General features: G+C 39.0%; 1 protein-coding gene across 1 annotated transcript in view; it reads left to right on the top strand.

Annotated features, from left to right (window-relative positions):
• The window catches only part of DENND3 (DENN domain containing 3), a 40,067-nt gene extending 16,803 nt beyond the window's left edge, over positions 1-23,264 (top strand). The window contains exons 8-23 of the mRNA XM_075704534.1: positions 622-743; positions 1,215-1,370; positions 4,133-4,229; positions 7,940-8,043; positions 8,362-8,543; positions 9,129-9,650; positions 10,896-11,158; positions 11,714-11,884; positions 12,829-12,958; positions 13,444-13,551; positions 15,316-15,455; positions 16,421-16,581; positions 18,180-18,313; positions 19,418-19,533; positions 19,663-19,800; positions 22,314-23,264. Of these exons, the coding sequence (XP_075560649.1) occupies positions 622-743; positions 1,215-1,370; positions 4,133-4,229; positions 7,940-8,043; positions 8,362-8,543; positions 9,129-9,650; positions 10,896-11,158; positions 11,714-11,884; positions 12,829-12,958; positions 13,444-13,551; positions 15,316-15,455; positions 16,421-16,581; positions 18,180-18,313; positions 19,418-19,533; positions 19,663-19,800; positions 22,314-22,514 (2,745 nt within the window). The 3' untranslated portion in view covers positions 22,515-23,264. The remainder of the gene's footprint in view (positions 1-621; positions 744-1,214; positions 1,371-4,132; positions 4,230-7,939; positions 8,044-8,361; positions 8,544-9,128; positions 9,651-10,895; positions 11,159-11,713; positions 11,885-12,828; positions 12,959-13,443; positions 13,552-15,315; positions 15,456-16,420; positions 16,582-18,179; positions 18,314-19,417; positions 19,534-19,662; positions 19,801-22,313) is intronic.
• The last annotated feature ends 1,177 nt before the right edge of the window (positions 23,265-24,441 follow it).

Here is a 24,441-nt window from a genome sequence, read left to right on the forward strand (position 1 = left end):
TTATTTTAGCTAGCAATAAGATGATGTCACTATCAGAAATAAGTACAGATTAGACAGCATACTTTTCTTTGATATAATTTGAAAGATTTTATGTTTGCTTATAGGCGCTGTGTTGCAGCCTGATCTTTAAGGTTATTAAAATTGCAAACTGAGAGATCAGCATGGGCTTTACTTCCATGTGACTTTTCGTACGTTAGCATGTGTTTCTGTGTTTGAGACTAATACATAAACCCTCCTTCTCCCTGTTATCCCACAGGGTAAGTACAGGAGTAAACGCTGAATGGAGAAAGCTTTCTGGGAGTTTCTTTGTATAGATATATGTGGTTTTGTACATATCTTCATAATGTATACCTTTTCAAGATGGGCTTAGGGATACAGTATTAATTTAATACTACTAGTTTATGTACTGAGGTTAATATCTATTAATTTAATGACTTGGTTTTTTCTTGAAAGTAATTGTTTAGTTATCCATATGATCTTCTAGTTGGGAAAAAAAGTCGGTCCTTTTCTGGTTTACCTTCTTGCTGAAACAATTCGTTGTCCGAGGAGTACATAAAGGAGAAGTAAATGTTTTTACAATATAAGCATATTTACAGTCATTCTATTTTCTTTTGTTAAAAGGAAACAGAAGACTTAATTCTAATTAATATAGATAATGGAGATATTACACATTCAAAAACAGCTGAAGAGGAACCTGAAATTCCAGATGTTCCAGTACAAGCAGCAGAAACTTTTATAAAAAGGTGAAAAGACATGGAATTTGTGTTTATCTTAGTGCATAAATCATGCTTGATGAACTCTTTCTAAGTTTTTGTTTTGTATTATTAATTATTATCTTATTTCATTCACATAGAAATGCTGTATTTGATAAGGGCAAATTGAAAATTTCAATTTATTAATAAACAAGTAACTTTAAGCAGTCATAATCATAACCATATTATGTTGCAATACCTGGAATACTTGTTTCTTTTTTTGTCACTGATACTGATTTTTCTCTGAACTTTACTGTTCTTTACACAGAAGACTGAGTGCACTGTGATTTACATGTACTAGTAGGACTTCCAGGAATCTTGTTAGCTTGTCAACACTTGCAAATCAATCTTGCACTTTCTCTAGCTGTAAGATGTGTGAGGCCTAAATGACTTTTTCTTTAAAAGGTATGAAAAAAATCATTGGTGTTAGGGTGTAACTTCATAATTTTCTTCTCTGCGTAGAGTGGAGAGTCTTCAGCTGCATTATGATCTAGAGCTCTGCCATCTCCGAGCCAGCACAGATCTTAGTGAACTCCAAATGCATAGAAGGGCTTGGCAACAGAAACTGAATACAGAAGTTCAGCAAACAACTTTGCAGTTAATTGTTAATATCTTCAGGTGAGTGGATAGAGTATTTTTTATTATAAGAACATACGGTACTGGTTAAGACACTTCTACTGTCACTGACAGTATTCTTTATTTTGTCTTACTTTACAGATATTTTGTAAATCTCTTAAGTTTTGTGAGGGAGTGTGAGAAGGAGGTCCTGCTAGCCTGCTGGAATATCAATAATTAATATATTTGGGTACATATAGATTGCTGTTCTAATTTTGAACCTGTATGTCTCTTGTATAAAGATTACAGGAAGAGAAATGTGTCCTCACATTTCATAATTAGGAAAAGCTTAAGGCCCAGTAGGGATATTAATTTTTAACTGGAAACGGTCTTAGTCACTCCTGTTAGAGAAAAATGAATTTGAACTGGGACAGGGTAGAAGACCTGAAAGCAGGATTGGGAGTTCAGAACACTTGGGTGTGTTTTGGTTAACTACAAATTCTGACAAGGGGTGAGATATCTGGAGATTGCAACTACAAGAGAATGAAGGAGGGAGAGGAGCTGTTTCGGCTCAAGGACAGAGTTGGCACAAGAACTTCTGGGTATTTGGTGTGGTTTGGAAGTGACATTTTAATAATGACATGGGGTAGGTTTTGTTTTGTTTTGGTTTTTTTTTCGCCTCTAGAAAAAGGTCTAGCTATGCTAATTTTCCTTGTTTCTTAACCTAATCTAATCTGTTGACACCCACAGTGGCTTTATCTGGGTACTGGTTGTAAATCCTGCTATTATTTGCTTGTATTTGGGGAGGGAATGAAAGTGTGGTAAGTGATTTGTACAAGAAAGTGCAGCAAATGGATGGCTGGTGTGCATATGCTTAACTTCTTTTTACATAGATACTAACATACTTGACTATGAAAATGAAACTGCCTACCTGGTATTTCTAAAGAATCTGATTATATGGACAGAAGTCTGCAAATAGCTGCGCAGATAACCATCCCCAGCTATCTCTTGCTGGAGATGGTGCCTCCCCTTTGGATCAGCTACTGAATTGCTCACGTGAATGCTCCCTAACACCTTCAGTCAGAAGGTGTTGGGTTAATTTATATAGTCTGAATACCAGGTCTCTGTTAACCTGCTCACAAAATCTTGTTGGATCAGCTTGGGGAGTGTTTGTACAAGTGGCTGGGCCCTCCAGGGGGACAACAGCTGCTGGGTATGGAGGATAGAACAGGCTTTAGAGCTAGCACAGCTGCATAAGGAGAATGAAATGCATTTACAACCTGATGTGCTACCACTGTGGGATTTGGTGGATTTCAGTGTTTGGCAACAATATGTTCAGATAAAAGATGAGGAGAAATGCATTTTGCTGCTAACAGCTTGAACTCTTTAACGCACTAAACGCTTGGCTACAAAAAAATGAACAGACGCCTTGCTCTCTAAGAGATAATGTGTTTTGCAAAGGGGTTGATTCTTTTCTTGCTTTCTTTCTCCTTTCCTTCAAACTTTCTTTCTTTGTTCTTTTTTTCAGCCTTGTTTCTTCTGTCTTCTAATGCTATATCTACCAGCGTCCAGGAATGAAGGAAAGTAAATCTCTGATGCAATTGTGCTCCCAGTTGCTACTGTCTTCAGTGAAGCACTGTAGTATTTTTGTGTGTGTGGAGGTTCCGTGTTTAAAGCAAACAATGCTAAATTATGTAGAATTATGTAGAACTATATACTTTACTAACCATCTTTTTCCTGAACCCATATGGCTTGATAAACTGGTAATGGGCTTTTATCACTGATTTATAAAAGACAAGTGATGTATAGGCCTTCTGTCAGGTCTGTGCATGGGTATGAGATTCCCCTTTTGTACTTGCATTCAAATTTTAGCTCACCAAATTATTTTCTTTGTTCACATGTTTTAATGGGAATTTCTTACTCCTCAGTACCCAGCATAAGTAGATGAAATAAGATGTAATAATAAAAGGAGCCCTGATTTTAGCCACTTGCACATATCTAGCTTAAATAACTATCTTTTCTTACTCTCAGACTTCAGTTTAGAGAACAGCCTTTTTCTGAAAAACTCCCATTTTCTGCTCCTGAAACAACTTGTTCTGGCTTGCCTTTAGGGCACAGAAGTTACTATTGATGTCTGGTTTTCCAGGCATAGCATAGGGCTTCTGCTGCCTGCTGTCACCATTCATGTACTAAAATATGCATCAATTCTTTGTCTCACTTTCTCTTTTGTTTCAATAGTTCTGTCTCTTCAGTTTAACACAATTTCCAGTTATTGCTGGCTTTATGAGCAGAGTTTGAGAGTGCAGCAAAAAATTACATAATGTGTAATATTTCATGTGCATGTTACAGATGCATTGTAATGGGGCATTGTGAGGTCACATCGCATCTTTCAAATTGCCTGTGCGGATAGGTACACTTGTCTTTTTAGTGCTCCAGATAGGTTGTATGTGATTCAGGAACTGTGTATGTAAATGTGATTCCAGAACTGGAGGGAGCCTAAGTCATGACTTCAGTATATAGATTCTCCTCTGTGGGTTACTAAAATTGATCCCACAGACTCTAAGTGAATTTGCTGATTTGAAATGGCAGTGGCAGCAGGTAGCCTGTCTTACTTATAAGAGTTTGTGTTCTTTTTCTGTGATTCAGTAACTCAAACTTGTTCATGAAAACTGAGTTTGCCTTCTGATACTGCAGCATATTTCTGTTTTGCCTTCTGATGCTGCAGTGTATTTCTAGTAGTACCAGTGGGCTGCTGCTACTGCAGAAGTGCAACTTGCTTACAAATCTCCAAGCATATTTATCTATTTATTTATTTTTGTCTCCAGGGAGGTAAAAGACCATCTAAACTACGAACATAGAGTGTTTAACAGTGAAGAATTTCTGAAAACAAGGGCAATTGGAGACCAGCCATTTTACAAAAAGGTAAATTCAGTGTTAAAATGTTGTGATTCTCTGTTACTAATCTGTATTTTAGGATTAATGCCAAAAATTAATAGAATGGTCGCAGTTTGGTCTGTGTGGTGGTGTTGAACCACCAACTTTCACAGAATGCTTTACCAAATTTATTTTATTTACTATAAACAGGTAAAATGGTAGACAGCATTTTGGAGAGCAAGGTACTATGTAATTCCAGAGCAAATTAAATGTAATTCCTCGGGTGTGAGATTAACCTATGGCAGATGGTCAGTAAAGCTACAACTAAACTGTATCTTAAGCACAGGCACCTGTCCAAACTGTTTGGACCGATGCCCATATGTAGACATGAGTTTTCAGCAAACCTGTGAGCACAGCAGAAGGGAGCTCAAATGACACAAATCGAAGTACCTGCTTTATCTGCAGCCTGAGAAACAGGGCATAGAGTTGATGATGCCTGCTTGGCTCCAGGCCGTGCGCCTGTTTCCCACAATGCGTCACAGCGAACGCACGCTGCTGACTCCGAGAACGTGAGTGGCACTGGTGTCCTTAGGGCCTGCAGTGTGACAGGGCATACAGGACATAGGTTGATGTAGCTGATGTGCTTTACCAGGTAGTATCACCGTGGCTTACTTTTATGTGCTGGTGAAGCCTATGAAGTAATACCAAATAGTGCATAGCCTTGGGCCAGGCCCAATAGTGCTGGAGGCTAAAGGACAACCTGAAATCCCCACTTAGTTTTTCTTAGCTATTCTGCTAACTCAGCTTATTAGATGCTTCCATGAGTTTGAAACCCTGTAGGGGTATGGAGTTTTTCCGTACAAGCCCTGAGTCCCTTTTGCACCTGCCCCAATCAGCTTGATCCTTCCGTTAGCATAAGCTTGATCTGCTGAAGCTCCAAAATGACTCCATGCGTGTCCAGAGAAGGGCAGCAAAGCTGGTGAAGGGTCTGGAGCACAAGCCTTATGAGGAGCAGCTGAGGGAACTGGGGTTGTTTAGCCTGGAGAAGAGGAGGCTGAGGGGAGACCTTATCGCTCTCTACAGCTACCTGAAAGGAGGTTGTAGTGAGGTGGGTGTTGGGCTCTTCTCCTGAGTAACAAGTGCTAGGACAAGAGGAAATGGCCTCAAGTTGCACCAGGGGAGGTTTAGGTTGGATATTGGGAGAAATTTCTTTACGGCAAGGGTTGTCAAGCATTGGAACAGGCTGCCCAGGGAAGTGGTTGAGTGACCATCCTTGGAGGTATTTAAAAGATGTGTAGATGTGGTGCTTAGGGACATGGTTTAGTGGTGGACTTGGCAGTTTTAGATTACTGGTTCGATTCGATGTTCTTAATCATTTAGGTTGGAAAAGACCCTTAAGTGATTCTATAGTCAATACCTGATTTTTTTATATATATATATATATATATAAAAAAAATACCTCTCAGCTTCTTGCACCCTTTGATGCAAGTTACATACTAGTTTTTAACAGATACTTTATTAAGTAGGTTCTTATTCTAACCTACTGTAAGACATGTTGTGCTGTTATTTAAGCTTCTCAAAAGTAAAATATTACTGATTTGTGTCTTCACTTTTTTTTGTGATACTGTAGCTTGTTTAACAAACCTGTGGGTCAAAGTAAAGGTTTAACAAGGAATGCAAGAAAGTGCATTTGCCATTTTACATTGGCTTTTAATTATGTTCTGTGGGTGCATGTGAAAGTTGCAGAGGCTTCCTTTGCTGCTAGAACTTGGCAGTTGGCTCTCTGTAGTAACTGTTTTACGCCTGGCAAAAAGATCTCCTCACTAACATCAACAGACCGTGGTTGAAAACACCTTTTTTGCTTCCTGTTCTGTTTCCTACTTCAAACATATGATAAGAAAAGCTTCTGAACATCCGTTTAAAGGAGACGTCAGTGTGTGAAGGAAATGATCAGAAGAGTATCTCATTTTACTTAAGCGGTAGTTGCCAAACTTGGCGGAATATCTGGCAATTCAAAGATAACAAACTGATGAATCCTAAATAGGAAATAATGCTTGTTGGATAAAACTTGTAACGCTAGCAAACTTTCTTAAAAACAAACAAACAAAAAGGAAAAAATTAAAAGAACCTATGAATATGTCATCAAGAGAGAAACTAATTGGAAATGTCCTGACGAGGATTTCAGATGAATAGAAATAATTAAAATATTTTCAGTAGCAGTTTCAAAGTCTATAAATGAAATAGTGGCAATTTTATGAATTGAAATTTAAAATTAATTTAGAATGCAGAAGTGCACGCTTAAGAAGAGCTTTGAGCAGTTGACTCAAATACTAAGTAACATAGTGTCAGGTTTGCTTTCAGGTACATCTTAGAAGATAACACAATACGGAGTAGTTACTAGTGGTATCTAGAACTACATTAAGAGAACTCCAAAAACCATTAGAAAGGACCATTTCAGTTCCTGCAGCTTGTCACCTCTTGTACATACAATTGCCAACAAAATATGCCATCTGCTGGAGAAATACTTAAAAGCAGAAACCTTAATGCTTTTGTAGATGCCATTTTACAGAATACATTGCAAATGGATTGATAAGAGGCATCTTGAATAAGAATGACGTATTTGTTGGTGAAATGTTTCCATTAATTTCAGAGTACCTAGATTACTCATGAATCTTTCTCATTTGCTTTTTAGAATCATTTTATCATAGAAATACACTGATTCCTGATCAGTGGGGTTTTTGGGTTGGTGGTGTGGGTTTTGTTTTGGGGTTTTTTTGGGGTGGGGTTTTTTTGTTTGCTTGTTTGTTTGTTTGTTTGTTTTTCCTGTGATAAAGTCCAGGACTAATAAGAATAGTTTAGGCAAGCCTCTGGGATATATAATTCATCAAAGTAATTTTTCATAGTTACATACAAAGATACAACTGTCTTTCTGTTAGTAAGTTTGTAAAGGGTGGAGGTTGTATAAACATAAAGGTAGGGATCCTGGTAATAACAATATTGTCTCCTGATGAAGTTTGCATTTGATTTTCTGAACAGGTTAGTTTTCTGAATTGTTTATTTCAAACAATACTAAGAGCCCTGTGCTAGAACTAACATTTATATAGTACACACACTGTATTGCCTCAAATCCTAGCTTCCATCTTGTTTTAATTTGCAGTAGTAGCAAATAAGTAGTAGAGATGGTAGCTTTGACTTTTTTAATTCACACTTGGCATTTTTTGTGGTGTCCTCTATGCTAAAAGTAGCAATTTGACTTTTTAGAAATTATTGCTGGATGATACCATTATAATTGCCTGAGCAGGGAACAATTTTGGGGGTTACTGGGAGAAAAGATGACTCACTTGTCTTTTCAGTTTGATGACATAATGTTCATTTCCAGTGCCCCAAACGTCTTATTCCAAACCACAGACAATATTATCAGCACTTAGTTATAGGCAGAAAATACACTGCTAAACTTCAGTAGCTAAAACTCTCTATTTTGCTCAGTATTTCTCTTTTTTGTTTGGTTTCATCTTTTGGAGGGTGGTCTGAGATTACCGTTTGCCACTAAGCAAATATCATGAAAGTACAGAAGGTGAATGGAAACAGAGTTAGTTTTCTGTTGTTGAAACTTTCAAATATTTTGGGGTTTGTGATTGCTAAATTGGAATTTCTCAGCTTTGCATATGTAACGGTAATAAAAATGAGCAAAACATGCTAAAAAAAAAAAAAAAAGTAATTTGTAAATGATCCACAGTTAACCAGTTTGTGTCTCACAGGTTTTAGAGACCTACATGTTTCACTCTTTTCTTAAAGCTCGTCTGAACAGAAAGATGGACGCTTTCGCTCACCTTGAGTTGAGTACTCAGTCTGAAGAGGATAGGTAAAGTTTTCACATTCCTTATTCTGGTTCTGAATCTTCTGTTGATATCCATGATAAAAGTCCATTTGACTCTATTGGTGTGGGATCAGGTCATCTATGAATAAGATTATGACTAATTGATAGGCCATTGTATTAAGATTACTGTAAAAGGGTGATATGAACATGTCTAGCCATGGCTGTTGAAGTTGTAAATTGGTACTATAATTGTAATTTAATACTATTATACAGAAAAACAATAACATCAAGTAGTAATTTGGTGTGTATGTATACTGAATTTTAAAACTAGTTATATTTTTTTATTATTTTTATTTTTCTCAGATTAAACTTGATGTTTCATACACCGAGAAGACTGACTATGGAGAAAATGGCTTCTAAACAATTTAATCCACAGCACATGATTAGTAAGCGTATGGTAATCAGTATGCCTAATCTGCAAGATATCAAGCTGCCAGAGGGCCCTACTAGAAATTCCTCACTTCGAAAAATAGAAACAGGCATTGGTAAGGGCAAAATGTGTTGAACGAATACAGTGCATTTTCTGTTGTCCTTATGGGTGACATGACTGAACAATTTTCACAGAAACAGTGTCAGATGCTGGAAAGAAATGGTGAGCTGCATCATTTTGAGCTGAGGCCTGTCTGTGCTCCTCCTTGCATATTAAATCAGTTTGTAGCCTGCTGTAAGTTTTGCTGTACCACAAAAGACTGATTAGTCACAATAGGATTGATACTGTAGCATTGCTTCCTGAGTCATTTACCACGTTCAGTCCTCACCCACCTTATGTCCAGTTCCCCTCCACTACCTTTATATGTAGGCTTAGGGTTTGGTTGTTTTTTTTTTTTTTTCCCTTTCCCAGAATTATCAGATTATCAGATGAGGGAATATTCTGATAATAAGGATGATGGACATCGAAATATATTCACATCCCCAGCACAACTGTAATCTACTTGAATTTCATGTGACGTAATTGCTTGTTGCTGTGATGGAGATTCTTTTTGGTGTTTGTAGTATGGCTGGTTGTGAAGATACTCGCACTTTTACTCACTGCTTATGCTAATCAATGTACTTTTTTGTTTTGTTTTTAGCTGTAAAAATGCCCTCCAAATCAGTTAGTACGTTCAAAATCCCGGAAATTCACTTTCCTCTGATGTTCCAGTGTGTTCATTCCTACTATACAGATTTCTTCAACCATCTCAGCAAAGCTATAAATACATTACCACCTGATAACTCAGCATTGCTGGCAAGGTACTTCTACCTCCGGGGGCTTATTAGCTTGATGCAAGGGAAACTACTAAATGCACTTTCTGACTTTCAGAACCTAGATAAAACAGACTTAAGAATTTTCCCTACTGATCTTGTAAGAAAAATAGTGGAAACCATGCCTCCTTCTGAGCGTTCTCAAGCAGACCGCAAACCTGAGCTGAAGAAGCTGATAAGTCGAGTGATGGAAAAACAAAGAGAAGTTATGAAAATAGATGACCACGTAAAAAACTTTGAATTGCCAAAAACACACATGCAACTGGATGATTTTGTGAAGCGAATCCAGGAATCTGGGATTGTCAAAGATATAGACACTATACATCGGTTATTTGATGCCCTAACAGTAGGTGAGTATAAGATACGTTTTTAGTGACCATAAAATTTTTGTCTCCAGTTGGTTTTCTTTTTAATTATTATTCAACATTTTCTGAGCCTCTAAAAACTCACAATATGTGAGCTTTATGGACAATTTTATTTAATTAGGATAATTATGGAGAATAGATTTAATGTATACAAGTATGTCTATACTTGCATCCACAATAAAGACAAGGAATCTACTTATATTTGGGCACACAATTTACAATTTTTCAGGTTGCGTAGGTGAGGTAGTTTTGTTATCTGATGGTGTGCAGTTCTGCTTTGGCTTAGATTATGAGTAGAGTGAATACAAGACTGTCCTAGTTGCTAATGGAAAATAACTCTGTGTTGTAAAACCACTAGGTAATGTGGCAAGGTGGCAATCTGTTAAACTAACAAAATCCAGAATTCAAGTAGCTACAGTTAATTTCCTCTTGGATGGTTGTCATAGCAGAAGGAGAGGTTACGTTTATATTTGAGAGAACTTTCTTCTCTTCTGAATGAGATCTGAATCTTGTGATTGATTTCTAAAAACACAATTTGAGAGTGCTTTTATAAAATACTATTCAGTTCTCTTTCTGTGCCTAGTTACTCTGGTAACTAGGTAACTTCATTTTGTGGCCACAAAGGATTAAACATTGGTCAAAATAGCAAGACTATAGCAAGGCTTTCTTGAAGCCAGAGGTAGCATACATCTTGCAAGAATTTGTGTGTGTTTGAGATTCTGCTGTCCACACACTTGAATTCTTAGAATAATTAATTACTTAGAATACCTATTGTTGAAGTCTTTAACTGTTACAACTTTAGCTTTTATCCCAGGTTGGTAAGTATGTGATATAGTAGCATTCAATAGAATAAAGAACTGGAAAGTCGTAATGAAAAGTATTCAGTTCAGTAGGGAAGTACAGGGCCTTTCCCATTGGCTGACTGGATTTTTGGCATGAATTTTAAAAAGCAAGACTGGCACAGTGTTTGCTGCCTCCCTTTGTACAGTAGGGTGGAAGAGGGGATGCCAGATGCATGGGACCTATGGCCTAGGCTAACTGCAGAGGAATCTTTCTACCTCGGAACAGTTTTGTCTCTTAACTGTTTTCCAGGCCTATTTTTTGTAGTTTTTGCACCTCACTTACCCATTATGCTGTTAGGGGCACAATTTGAAAGTTAGTATCTTTTAAAGCTATCTTTCTGTGCAAATTTGTGTTTCTCACAGTAAACAAGTTTTAAAAATTTTTTAGGACATCAGAAACAAATAGATCCTGAAACATTCAGAGATTTCTACAACTACTGGAAAGAAACTGAAGCAGAAGCTCAAGAGGTGAATCTGCCACCAACAGTAATAGAGCACCTAGATAAAAACGAATGTGTCTACAAGTTATCTTGCTCAGTTAAAACTAACTATGGTGTAGGAAAAATAGCACTGACCCAAAAGCGCTTGTTCCTTCTGACTGAAGGAGGACATCCTGGCTATGTCCAGATTGCTGCTTTCAGGGATATAGAGGTGAGCATCGAGTAACTTCTTGTTCTCTTGCATGCCTAAGGATATAGACCATGTTCCATTCTGCAGAGATCTGTCTCAAAGTTTCAGTGAGGAGTGTAGGAAACACCTCTGAAGTCAGTAACTTATGAGTGATTAGATAAAATTCTGGGTCTTTGGACCAAGAATTGCAGAGCTGATGTAGTAAGTTTTGCTAGGTGCTAGGATGACATAGAATAAAAATCTAGAGGTCATAACCTCTAGATGTACAGGAAGGTGCAAAGCACAGCACATGGCATATAGAGCTGGAGAAGTTTAGTAACATGGGCATTAAGTGTGCTTATTTGACTGTGGTGTCAGCGAGGCAGCTTGTACGCACTGTGTAGTGAGTGTTGTGTGTGATGTTGTTTGAAACCTACATTTTCATAAAACCATCTCTGCTTAATGGTGTGTATGGACAATTGAAATCATTACCTGTAGTTATCAATAGGGAAAACTGCCCTGTAAGATGCGTACTGCGCCTTATCTGTGATTGCATGGTGTATCTTCCTTGCTTTCTTTGTTTCCCTATATTGGCAGGATGTTAAGAGCACGACTGTAGCTTTCCTTCTTTTGAGAATACCTACTCTGAGGATTAAAACATTATCTAAAAAACAAGTCTTTGAAGCTAACCTTAAAACTGAGTGTGATCTCTGGTACCTGATAGTGAAAGAAATGTGGGCTGGAAAGAAAATGGCGGATGATCACAAGGTATAAATATGGGAATTTCTAACCAAATAAGTATGAAGTATGTGCTTTCTGTCTCTGTTCTAAATAACTCATGCATCAATCTTAGAATTTCTGGGTTTCAGCAAACAACAGTTAAGTAGTAAATTTTTATTTTTGTTGTTACTTCTAAATATAATACTTCTGGAATGATACAAAAAAGAAAAAAGATTACATTTAAAAATTTGTAATATTTTTTCTCATCTGTTGGCGTGGAACTTTTAATTTGTTCACTAGTTCTGTGAAATAGTTTCTTAAGTTCACAACATATGAAAATAGTGATCCAAACTAACAGAAAATTTTCCCCACATTGCTTCAAAATATAATGCCTAGAAAGAGTTTTGCCATGCTGGAACCCTGGTGGCTATAGATCCTTTCAATGAATAGAGCAAGATGTATTCTTCTGCCACAGGAACCTTGAGAGAAAGGATCGTGCAAGCAGGGTTTCTGTTTAAACCATGTAATTCTTCATGACTGCTGAATTTAATAGTGAAAATGTAGCTTGGTGGTTCTTTGGGAAGGATTTGAATCATTTTAGACAAGATGAAGCATAATGTGTATTCCCCTCCCGTGAAGAAAGACTCAGCCTGAAAATGGGTGTATCCACCCTATGTCTGCTGTATGTTTTCCATCAGTGCCGTTCATGTGGTTTTGTATGCGCAGCCTGTATCAAGATTGTGCCAGATCTGAGATACTTCTTTTAGTGTAATGAATTAATGTTGGCTCCTGGCTCCCTGCTCCATGACCTTGCTTGGGAGTGGAACATGCGGTGTGGGAGTGAGGTTTGACTGTAAGTAGTATGAATTATGCTGCAGGGCAGCAACTGGCTACTGCTTGTGCTACACATGACATGCATTGTGATTGTTGAACATTGAGACTTGTAAGAATAATGAGCAATAGATAAACTATAGTAAGACTTTTGTCTTTAGGATCCTCAGTATATTCAGCAAGCACTGACAAATGTTCTCCTGATGGATGCTGTGGTTGGTGCCCTGCAGTCCTCCAAAACCATATATGCAGCCTCTAAACTGTCTTATTTTGACAGAATGAAAAATGAAGGTCAGTCACATAGCAGTGCTACAAAGTCTGCTGTAGTTACATCATCTGTCTCAGCTCTTTATATTCCGGTTTTCAAACTGATTATCTGTAGAAATATAAAAAGACGTTAGTCTGATTGCACTTTCACAGACATAGTTTATTAAATGGTATTAATAGAAAGCTTAGGGGTTTGGGTTTTTTTCTTTTTTCTTTTTTTTTCTTTTTTTTTTTTTTTTTTTGTGCATCAGAACCTTAGTTGGCATGTCTGTCTTGGTGTTGGCTGCTGTGTTTTTGTTTTGGTTGTTCAGACTGCTTGGGTGTTGTATGCATGCTTCTGCTACCAGAATTCATACAAATGGTGTTTGGGCTCTCCTAGTCAGCTAAGGCTAGAGGGAAAGAAAAGTGAGAAATGTGAGTAAATGGTGCAGAATTGTAATTTCATAAGAATTATAGATCTATTTCAGGCTTAAGTGTGCACTTCATGACCTTTTAAAAACCTATTTTAGTGCCTATGATGGTCCCCAAAACAACTTCAGAGACATTAAGGCACAAGATCAACCCCTCAGCTGGTGAGACATTTCCACAGGCAATAGATGTCTTGCTTTATACGCCAGGTAAGGTGATGTATTGCTTTCTTTATGTTAGCCCAGCTTTAATTAGCCTATAAAGCATGTTATCTCATAACACATGGTATTATGACTGCCTGATTTTGTTCACATTCTGACATGCTTTGGTTGTGTGTTGAATACTAAAATGGAAAATCATTAAAAAAGAACAGTAATATTGCATATTAAGATACTCCAAGGCATAGCTTTCACAGTCTTAATTTGTCTTCCTGTGTGTATATGCCTTATAATAGACTTCAGTTATGTGTTAATGTGCTGATTTCCTTTTAGGATTTCTGCTTCATTTATTGAGCAGGGTGGATGAATGATGCTCCACCAGTGATCAATATTCATTGGGTTTTTTTTTTTATTTTTCAGTAGAGTCATATGGGGGTTTTTGGTTGAACCACAGTGCAGGGAACAGTGTACCACCTCTTGAAATTCCAGCCAGACCTATATGCCCGTAACTCTCACTGTATAGTTTGCGATCTAATGTACTATTCATTGCATGTAATTTAAGTCCATCCCTGAAGAAAGCATTATAAATTTCCTTGTGAGCTTTTGTGTGACAGTTGGGACATTTATATATGACTAATTCAAAAAGCACTGGGAGAAAAAAAAAAAAAAAAAAGAGTTAAGGACTGTGTGCAATGGGCATGAATTTAGGTAGCAGATATGTTAATTCTGGAAATACCTAACTCTTATTAACTTCATAACCTTACTAGTCTTCTGATGTAAGTTCACATGTAATTCCTAGTATTTGGGCAATTTGAGATGAAAGGGGAAAGTTAGTGCATGTGGGTGGGTGGTGGGTGGGTTTAGTGGTGCTTTTCTTTCTTTGTAGTATGAGGCTTGTAAGTGGAGTTCTAATGCAGCAGATAAATGAGTGGATTTATTAGTTGTATTTCATAGGGCTTAAAAGCCTTCCTGCAATCCCAGTTAGCTAAGTACTTAGTCATCGATGAAAAAGATTACCTCTGCTCTGAATAACTTTGAAGTGTAAGACCATAAGGTAAACTCAACAAATAGATGAGAACGAGCACAAATTCATTGTGAAAGCTGTGTCATTCATTAACTGGTGATGTAAGTTCCAGGACACAGATGTGTTTTGTTAGAAAGCTGCGCCGCCAAATAATGGTTTTCCCACACATCTCCAAAAGTGGTTTATCTTGTTTTACTTCTCCAATCTTCCATCCTGGTTTTGGCTGGGATAGAGTTAATTTTCTTCCTAGTAGCTGGCATAGTGCTGTGTTTTGGATTTAGTAGGAGAAGAATGCTGATAACACACTGATGTTTTAGTTGTTGCTAAGTACTGCTTATGCTAGTCAAGGACTTTTCAGCTTCCCATGCCCTGCCAGGTGCACAAGAAACTGAGAGAGCCAGGACAGCTGACCCAAACTGGCCAAAGGGCTATTCCATAGCACAGGATGTCATGCTCAGTATAGAAACTGGGGGGGGGGTTGGCTGGGGAGCAGCGATCGCTGCTCGGGGACTGTCTGGGCATCGGTTGGTGGGTGGTGAGCAATTGCATTGTGCATCACTTGCTTTGTATATTATTATTATTATAATTATTATATTGTTATTATTATCATTACTGTTTTACTTTATTTCAATTATTAAACTGTTCTTATCTCAACCCAGGAGTGTTTCTCACTCTTACCCCTCCAATTCTCTCCCCCATCCCATTGGGGCAGGGGGAGTGAGCGAGCGGCTGCGTGGTGCTTAGTTGCTGGCTGGGGCTAAACCACGACATCTTCTCTGCTTCATTTCTAGGGCATCTTGACCCTTCAGAAAGACCTGGCAATGCTCATCCGAAACTATGGTGTGCTTTGAATGAGGGGAAAGTGGTGGTCTTCGATGCATCTACCTGGTCTATTCAACAACACTGTTTCAAAATGGGCCACTCTAAACTGGTAAGACTGACTCACGTATCACAATTGCTGCTTTAGCTTTGCGTTTTTATTGCTATAGCCTGTACGACCCTGAATCACTGTTGTTCCTTAAAAGTTGTAGAAAGACACTTGAGTTGTCTGGGCTTCAGTTAACTTGGAGAAATTGAGGGTTTTGAGAAAAACAGAAAGGAGAGAAAATGGATTCATAATGAAACAAGTCAGCTGGTGGGAAGTGATGGATTGGATATCAGGAGGGCCTGCTGGCCTAACAGCATGGCTTCTTGGGGCAGGAAGGTGGGTTTGAAACAGCTGAGGAGAAAGAATAATGGAGAGAATCAATATAAAGAGAAGATGAGATGAGCCCTAAGAATGGATGAAAAGTCACTTGTGCTGAAGAACTGGAAATTGGGGGAAGATGTAAGGAAACCAGGTGGATGATACTGAAAGAGAGATAGCGCTCTAAAAGAAGATGACTCAACCAGCAGGTTAAAGAGAGTTGCTCGTGAAAGACCACCTGAAAAGAATAACTCCTGGTGAAAGGGGAAGCTGAACCAGAGCTGCAGACTGAGTGACGAACATGCAGTAGAGAGAACACACAGAAAAATGGATTGGATAGGTCTGATATGTTTATATCAGATGGTTAGGACGGCTTCCAATCCAGAAGAGAGAAGTACACGAACTTCTGTGGTTTCCCCTGATGCTCTTTGTAACTTTTACTTTGGTTGGGCCAGGAAACACAGCTTTGAGTCAGTTACCAAGATACATTATTAATCCTATTTACTGAAGGATAAACCTAGCAATGAGATCTGTCCTCTCTCATTATTTATAGAGCAAAGGATAGAATGCTGGAGCGCCAAGCCTTGATCTCTTACTGTAATCACCAGAAAACTGTAGCATCTTAGTATAGTCTTTTTCCATGTTACATTAAAGAGTGATTTTTTTTTTTTTCCTCCTAGATTTTATTTAATCCTGCTTTTTGTCCGCAGACTTGTATGATCATGGTAGAACAGAGTCAAGTGTGGATTGGTTCTCAAGACTCCATTATTTATATAATCAACACCCACAGTATGTCTTGTAATAAGCAACTAAATGATCATCGTTCTGATGTTACAGACATCATTGTAGAGAAGAAGAATGGAATACCCAGGTATATTTAATTACAATGTTTTCTTCTTAAAAATACAAGTACAGGCAAATGTGGAGGATGTCTGTACCACCTGAAGAGTCATGGATGTGTGGAGAATCTTTCTGTGGTTAAATAAAAAGCCATTTTGTGTAGCTAGAACAGTATTCACCAGCCTAGACAATTTGGCCCACAGTGAGCAGAGGACTAGTTAAAGATCTAAATGATATAGTATTGTGCTTTAATTATTTGTCTGAAACAAAGGCAAAGACTTAACTTGTGCTGAAGGAAAAGGAGCCCATATAGGAAACCAGTGACTGATTTTCTGAGATGTTAGAAATAATTTATTGTTTTAAACGGGAGGGCTTATCCTGCCAATATAAGCGCATTCAGCCCATTTTTGTAGCTCCCATATTGTATATGGTAAAGTAAGACTTTCCTTTTTAAAGAAAGAGCATTATATACTTTGGAACAAAGAGGATAAAGGAATGCTTTTTTGGACGAGGATGAGAGTAGCCAGGAACTGGCAGCATCCAGTGATGAATCAGTACAGATGCAGTTTAAAGACCACTTCATTTGTGCTTTGAGCACATCATTGGCTAGATGTTTACAGCATGCTTCTGGATTTTTTTCTGCCTGTTTGTAAAAGAAATGATACATTTATTGTTTTGTTCAGGCAAAATGCTTTTGATCTTTTGGTAGCACTGGGGAGAGTGTTGGCTGGAGGCCTTAACCTGCTGTCTTTCCATGGGAGCGGCAACTTCCAGGCCAGACCAGACATCAGCCATAGCTCTGCCAGTGGTGCAGCAAGCATAATTTTGCTTAGGTGTTGTTGCAACCTTCTGAAAAAGGTTTTCTCATCTGAAGACAAGAAGTGTTAAAGGGGGAAAAAAAAAAAAAAAAAAGAGATAGTATAATTTGTTTTCCCAGGTGCAGTAGCAAAGAAAAACAGTTTTGAAATATTCTTGTCCTAACTTGAGAGAGAAAGAGAAAAAAATCCAACAGGCAGCAATGAAGAATTATAGGGAAAGTTTTTGTTGCACGTAACTCCTCGTGCATGATGTAATGCGTCCTCTAGTTCACTTAGAACTCTGAATTAGCCTGCAGTGTTTCCAGTGATACAGAGTTTGTAAAGTGTAATCTTAAGAAGAAGAAAAAAATGTCTGCACTAGAATACTTTTGTTCCAATAGGAGACATAAGCAGCTTGAAAGGTGGATGCCTGGCTGCAGCCCAGAGGTGTTGGTTGCTTAAATGCACTACCTAGAGTATAGCGAGGGAAGAAAAAAAGTTTAGATCCTTCCCTAGGCATCTTGGTGGGCACAGGATAGACATGTTCCTGTCTGCTGAACACTGATCACCTTGTTTAAAAGAATTGAACCAGTCTAATTGTTCGCTATTAAAGTAGTGATAGTATCTGGCCTTGAAGGCTTTTGGACTTCAGTCCATTTTCTGTTGGAAGTAGTTACTGTGCTTTACTCTTCCACTCTGAAATGAAGAACATTAATTTGGCTTGCTGTAAAATTGGTTATTTTGCAAGTAAGTCTCTTCTGCATATGCACTCTGTTCTGAACATGAATGTACACTATACTATTGTTACTATTTTTTTAATCTGTACCAACAGTGAAGCGTACTCAAGCAGTTTAGATGGAACAGTGATTGCTTGGAACATCAGCACTCTGAAAGTTAACCGTGTCTTTCAACTGCCCTGCCAAAATCTCACTTCTATCAAGCTTCATAATGACCAACTGTGGTGCTGTAAGTTCATTCCTCAAATAATTAAAAAGAAATAAAATTACATCTTCAGATAATATGCTGTTTTATTAGACAGAATAATACATTAATCTCAAACTCAGACTTACGTGTACACGTGCTAGGTTAACGGTTGGACTTGATGATCTTAAAGGTCTTTTCCAACCTAAATGATTCTATGATGTTCTTCCCTCATTTTCCACTTCAGTTTGTTTAAGCAGCCTTCTGTAGGTAAGGCCTCCAAAACTCTGACATAGATGGCTAGCTTGCATCACTCCTGGCGGTACTGCCCCTGCTGCAGGATGTGACTTCTGGCCTCGCTGTATTTGTCTGGCCTCCCCTGGCAATGCCTGTAAAATGGAATGGAAAACTTTGAGAAAGTCCTTTTAAAGTTGAGAGGGGCAATAGCAGTTGCAAATTGCATTTGGTATTTCAGCTAGAGTTTAAGGTATTGGCCTGACTTCATAAATCCCCGGACCTGCCTTTTGGCCACTTCTAGAAATGTCATCCCCTCTGTAGGAGTTCAGATGATTGAAGTAAAGCTTTGTGCTAGGGTAAAAGATCGTCTTGAAGTTGTTTCATAAATGGTGACCGATTCAAGAATTTTGCACTGATTCTCAGTACTGCCATACACAAGAGCCTGGATCCAAACATATCTTAACAGAACAGCAGCTAAAACCTTGGGAAATTCCTGGTCCTGCTGTGGGCAGTAGCGATGCTGTCATTGCTGTGGTGGGGTAAGGATTCAGCTCTGTTAACTTTGTAGCACAGACACTTGGTCTCAGTTCTGTAGATGAAAATAATTGTGTTCTTGAGAACCTAAGTATGACATTTCCTAATTTTAAGGAGTTTGTTTCTTCTCATCGTTTTTGGACTCTAAACTAACAAGTGTATGCACTGCAGTATAGCGACTAGCATTGGGAGGAAGAACAGATCTAAAACATAGATACTGTGAAAAACAGGAAGAAGTACCTCAAAGATTTCACTGTTGATTAGGAAACAAGACAGTTGTTAGATGCATCCATTTTATTTTGCCTTTTTTCTCCGTGGTTTATAGAGATGGAGGAAGTAGGCACTTCTATTACTAACCCTTTATCTTTAATATTGAAGGTACTGGAAGTTGCATACTTGTAGTGTCTACTTATGAATTTCAACTACAGATGAAAATTGAGCATCACCTGAAGGATGTGTCTTCCTATTTTCTCAACTTCCAGCTCTTTCCTGAGGTATTGTATTTAAACTGTTAATAGAATTTAAACAAAGCACAACTATGTGGCATTACAAGCCATAGTTACTTAACGCAATATGCTTCCTGTCAGCAGTGCTCACGTTAAACATATCTTTCTGTGCTTTAGAGAGACGAAGTGTGGGCGTCTTATTCAGGGAGTAGTGACCTGTATATTTGGAACACCAAAGACTTTACAAGTACACCTCAAAAGATTCATCTTCAAGATTGCTCTGAGATTACTTGTATGATAAGAGTTAAAAATCAGGTGAGAGACATTTGGACTGGTTTTGCCTGTTGTGGAATTCTTTACTAAAGTTTTATTTGTTTGCAGCTCTCACGAGCTTCCTTACTTGGAAGCTTGGGTAGCTTCCTTACTGGGTGGTTGCATACATACTGGTTTGAAACATTGATTCCTCTTTGAAATCAGAGAAGCTAATGACTGCCCAACACAACCGGCTGTTACAGGTATACCGCAAAATGCATGACAAGCCAAAAGCCTCATCAGTAATTAAATGCTTGGTGACTTTTATTAGCCATTGACATTTTCAGGGAACTGTAGAAACTGCAAGTTTAGGTCCCTTGATGTTTAATCTCAGGGCTCCTAAGACTAAGCCTTGCAAAAGGTTAATTGACAAACAATAAATGCCAACTAGCTGGCCTGTTTTTGTAGATGACCGGTTTCTTGTTTAGTTACCACATTCCTAACTCAACAGAGAGCAAAGGAGCCAGTGGCTTCCTACCTCAGCATCTTGTGTCCCTGTCATTATTGGCCTCAGGCTGCGTACCTGCTCTTTCTGTGTGGTATCAGTAGCTGTGCAAATGATTGTAGTCATGATATCACAGGGACAGGTTTAGGGTTAATTTGCAAATAAATTGCTAATATATATCTATTGGGAAAGCTACTTTCTGAATCTTTTTCTCAGGTTTTCCCTCCTTCCTTCCTCAAAAATGACTTTTTTCATGAAGTGCCTCATGAGATAGGGAAGCTTTCTGTGTATTCAGCCCGTGGTTAGATTTGTGAACTGAAATGGAAAAACCCTTTGAGATATCTGTCCCCAAAGTAGAGCTGGATGTATTTAACCCCTGTTTCAAAGGAGTTAGAGGATTGTTTGGAAACCCCAAGGCATTAAGCTCTCTTTTGTTCTACTTAAGAACTTTGTTCCTTTTCCACTTACTACTCGCTCAGTTCCACCTTAACTAACGCTGTAGTCCAACTCATTGATCCAAAAGGAACAACTGGAAAATATCCCTGTGTGATCCATCCTCTGAACCTGCGTGTTCAACGCACCATCTTTCAGCCTGCCAACAGCTTGGCAGCCTCGGTTGTCCAAGGGGGAGTCTGGAGCCTGTTGCAGTAGCTGGAGCACCCATACTCCTCTTCTGCACAACATTATGATCTTAAAGGTCTTTTCCAACCTAAACGATTCTATGATTACAGTTACTGAGAATGAACTTGCAGCCTGATAAAGGCTAACAACAACATTGATAGGGTTGTCTGCCACAGGCTTGCTTTTAAGTGCTTTGATTAAAAACAAGCCATTGTTCATCTTTAAGAAAACTGAGACAAAACCAATCGCACAATGTGTCCGTCTGAAATAGGATGCTTTCTGGCTGGCAGGCATTACTGATACACAGCGGTGAGTATGTACCCTGTACAAAACTAAGCACCAGAAGAGCACAGCTGTTTTCTGCTGGGTTGGACCAGATGCAGCTGACCCCATGTTTTGCCTCTGACGGTGGCAATAGCAGTGCTGCGTAGGGAGGGCGTGTGAACCTGGCCTGTATCTGCAGTCATATAGAATCGTTTAGGTTGGAAAAGACCTTTAAGATCATCCAGTCCATTCCCCTGAAGCTCCCTCACTGTCCATGGGTCTTTAGGGGTACTGAAGTGTACACCTCTGCCTCAGTCTTTTATTATCTATTTTTGGACCCAATCTCTGTGGATCTGATTTCATTTCAAACTTGCTGGTGCCACAGTTTCCTGTAACAGCAGGTTCCGGAAGTTCACTGCCAGCCATGCACAGAGAAGTACTTTCTTCTAAGTGAAACTGAACTCTTACTGGATTCCACATGTGTCCCTTACTTCTCTAATTGCGGGATGTGTTGAACAATAGTTCTACATTCTACTTATCTGCACTTTTGTGATTTTGTAAACCTTAGTGTGATCCCTCCTTAGCTGCCTTCTCTCCAGCCTAAGGAGTCCTGGCTTTTTCCATCGTTGTTCATATGACAGCTGTTCCTTTCTCTTGATAGTTTTAGTTACTCTTCCCTGGATTTGCTCTGCTTTTGCAGTGCAGAGAGCAGAACTGCACACAGCACTCATGCTGTGGCTTATACAGTGGTAAAGTGACACCTTCTGTCTTACTCTCTGCACTGGGTCTGTGGAACCAAAGGCAAGTCGGGTTGCCGAGGCAAGCAGCTCTGGTGCCGGCAGGATCGGCAGCGGAGCGCTCTAGCGGCGTGCACAGCAGGGTTTCCCGAAGCGGGGGAACCTCGGGGCAGCGGAGAGACCCGCCAGGAGCCCGCAGCTCATGTGACAGCAGCTGAGGAAACCTGGCCAGGAGTCAACGGCGGCCAAGCCCCCCCAGGAGATAGACATGAACTCCAACAGATATATATATATATATAGGAAATTTTCAGTGTTTCCCCTTTCCAGCCTAGCAAGAGAGAACCCTCACTGTATCAACGTGGCATGTAAAACTCCTTGACTGTGTCCTTGACGGAAATGTAAAGTAGTGAAAATGATCGTGGTTTTCTTTTGTTTTGTTTTTCCTCCAGATGTGGGTTGGCAGCAGTGGAAGATCGCAAGGCAAAAGCAAAGGGAAGATCTATGTCATCAGTGCTGAGAAGAAGACTGTGGAGAAAGAGTTGGTTGGTCATGCGGATACAGTAAAGGCGCTGTGCTCAGCAGAGGACAGATACGTCCTCAGCGGCTCTGGAAAGGAAGAAGGGAAGATCGCCATTTGGAAAGCTGAATAGTTAAGCTATTCGAAATATGTCTACTGTGCTGGAAAAAAGCGAAGACCTCAGGCTGTGTTTGCTCCAGCATTTTGCATCTATTTCAACCACCTATCAGTGTTATTGTTTTGTATTTATTAAGTTCTTTTAGTCCCTGCGTTGTTGTAGAAAATCAAAAGAGAAGTGAATCTCTCCTTGCACCTTGTACTGCTCCTGCAGGTTTGAGAAAGAAACGGAAATGTTAATAGAGGGGTCACTGACTTTAAACTTGACCTGTGCTGTTGTGAAGGGTCAGGGTTATCGGCCGGGCTGCGTGGTGCAGATTGCATTGAGAGAGCCGAAGCCAGCTCAGTAATTCCACTGGAGCTCTTTTTGGGCAGTGTGTGGGTTGCCTGAAAAGTGGGATTTGATACTGTTGCAGCCTATAATAGCTAGAAATGGTCACAGAAAAGAAAAAAAAAAACTAAGTGCGTTTGTTGGATTTATGGAGGTACTGTAAATGCTGAGTGTCCTTCTGAACAGCAGCTAGATTTCTAGCTTGCTTTCTAGCAGCTAGATTTAGCTGGGAAGACTGTCCATTAGCCCTGTATGTATATTTATGGTGCTGTATTATTTAAAATGTAGACACAGACAGGATCTCCCCGAGAGCACTGAAAGCTCCCTGCTGGTGATACTTCTAATGACTGTTTTACTTCTTAAACTTGTTTTTCCTTTAAAAATAATGCACAGCACTTGGCATTTGCAACAGTTTGTGAAACTGATACCGCCCCCCCCCCCCTTCTGAAGCACTTAATTTATTTAATTCCATATATGTTATAGTTAGTTTTGGAAGCAACCTTCCAGTTACTGTGCAAACAAACCTCAGCCACTCCTCCCTTCAGGCGTCGTTTCTGTAGTCAGACAAACTGCTGTTATTTTGTGTCAAACCTGCTTAATTTTTAAGTTCTGCAAAGTCATCAAACTACTCCTTAATTACTGAAGCGAGCATCATCATATTGCAGTCTAGAGGATTCTCTTGAGCAGCATTCCCTCATCACTTCCTGATGTACATTGTCTTTTCCATTGATGACAATTATCTACAAGTAAAACAATAAATCTATGCAGAATAGTTTTATCTGTATCAGTGCTGAGTAAAGTGGAATACAATATTTAAAATATTGTAAATAGAAGGAAAACATGGGCTGCTACTTTTGTTAATAAATATAAAACAGTGTAGGCCTAATAGAGGTGTAGACTACTGGAAACACTCGGTGTTAGATTTCTAACTCTTTCAGTGTGCCAATGAAAGGTTTTATTATGTGATGGCATCTGAAATTTTGTCTTTTTAGGTTTGTGTTTTTTTTTTTTTTTTTTTTCAATTTAAGAATATTAAACACTGTATTGATACTCTGGCCTCTCTTTGTACCTTGTTCTTTTTCCTGTGTAACTCAATACACAAGAATGATGGTTTTTAGCAGTGACTCGCATCCTATCTGTGTTCTACGGAGAGTGATTGCCTGGGGTTTTCTCTCTCTCTATTCTCCTTTCTAAAACCAGCTTCTGCTGATATTGTGTCCTCCTTTGAGCCCCTCATCTGTAACTTTCAGGTTCCCTATTTCCTCCCCTGGCAGCTGTCTGGCTGGTGGTGGCAAGTGAAATAAATTATTTACTGAATTAAAAGATTTCTCTGTACAGAGACACACAAGTGCTGCTAAAGAAATTTCACTTGCTGCAGAGAGGAACCCAGCTACACCAACCTGCCACCTGCCTGTCACTGCCTTCATGGATTTTCATTCCTGCCAGACTTTTTAAACCTGGTTTTGCCTTCTCAACTGGTTCGTACCCAGCTTGTGAAAATGTCAGGTGACAAAACTGGCAAATGTCCATTTTCATGCTTGTGAACTTTTATTGATAAAAGATTCCAGGTAATTAATTGCATAGGAACTTAATTTATTGAGTAGATGTCTCC

Source organism: Pelecanus crispus, chromosome 2, assembly GCF_030463565.1.
Source record: "Pelecanus crispus isolate bPelCri1 chromosome 2, bPelCri1.pri, whole genome shotgun sequence".
In the NCBI taxonomy this organism is placed as follows: Eukaryota; Metazoa; Chordata; class Aves; order Pelecaniformes; family Pelecanidae; genus Pelecanus; species Pelecanus crispus.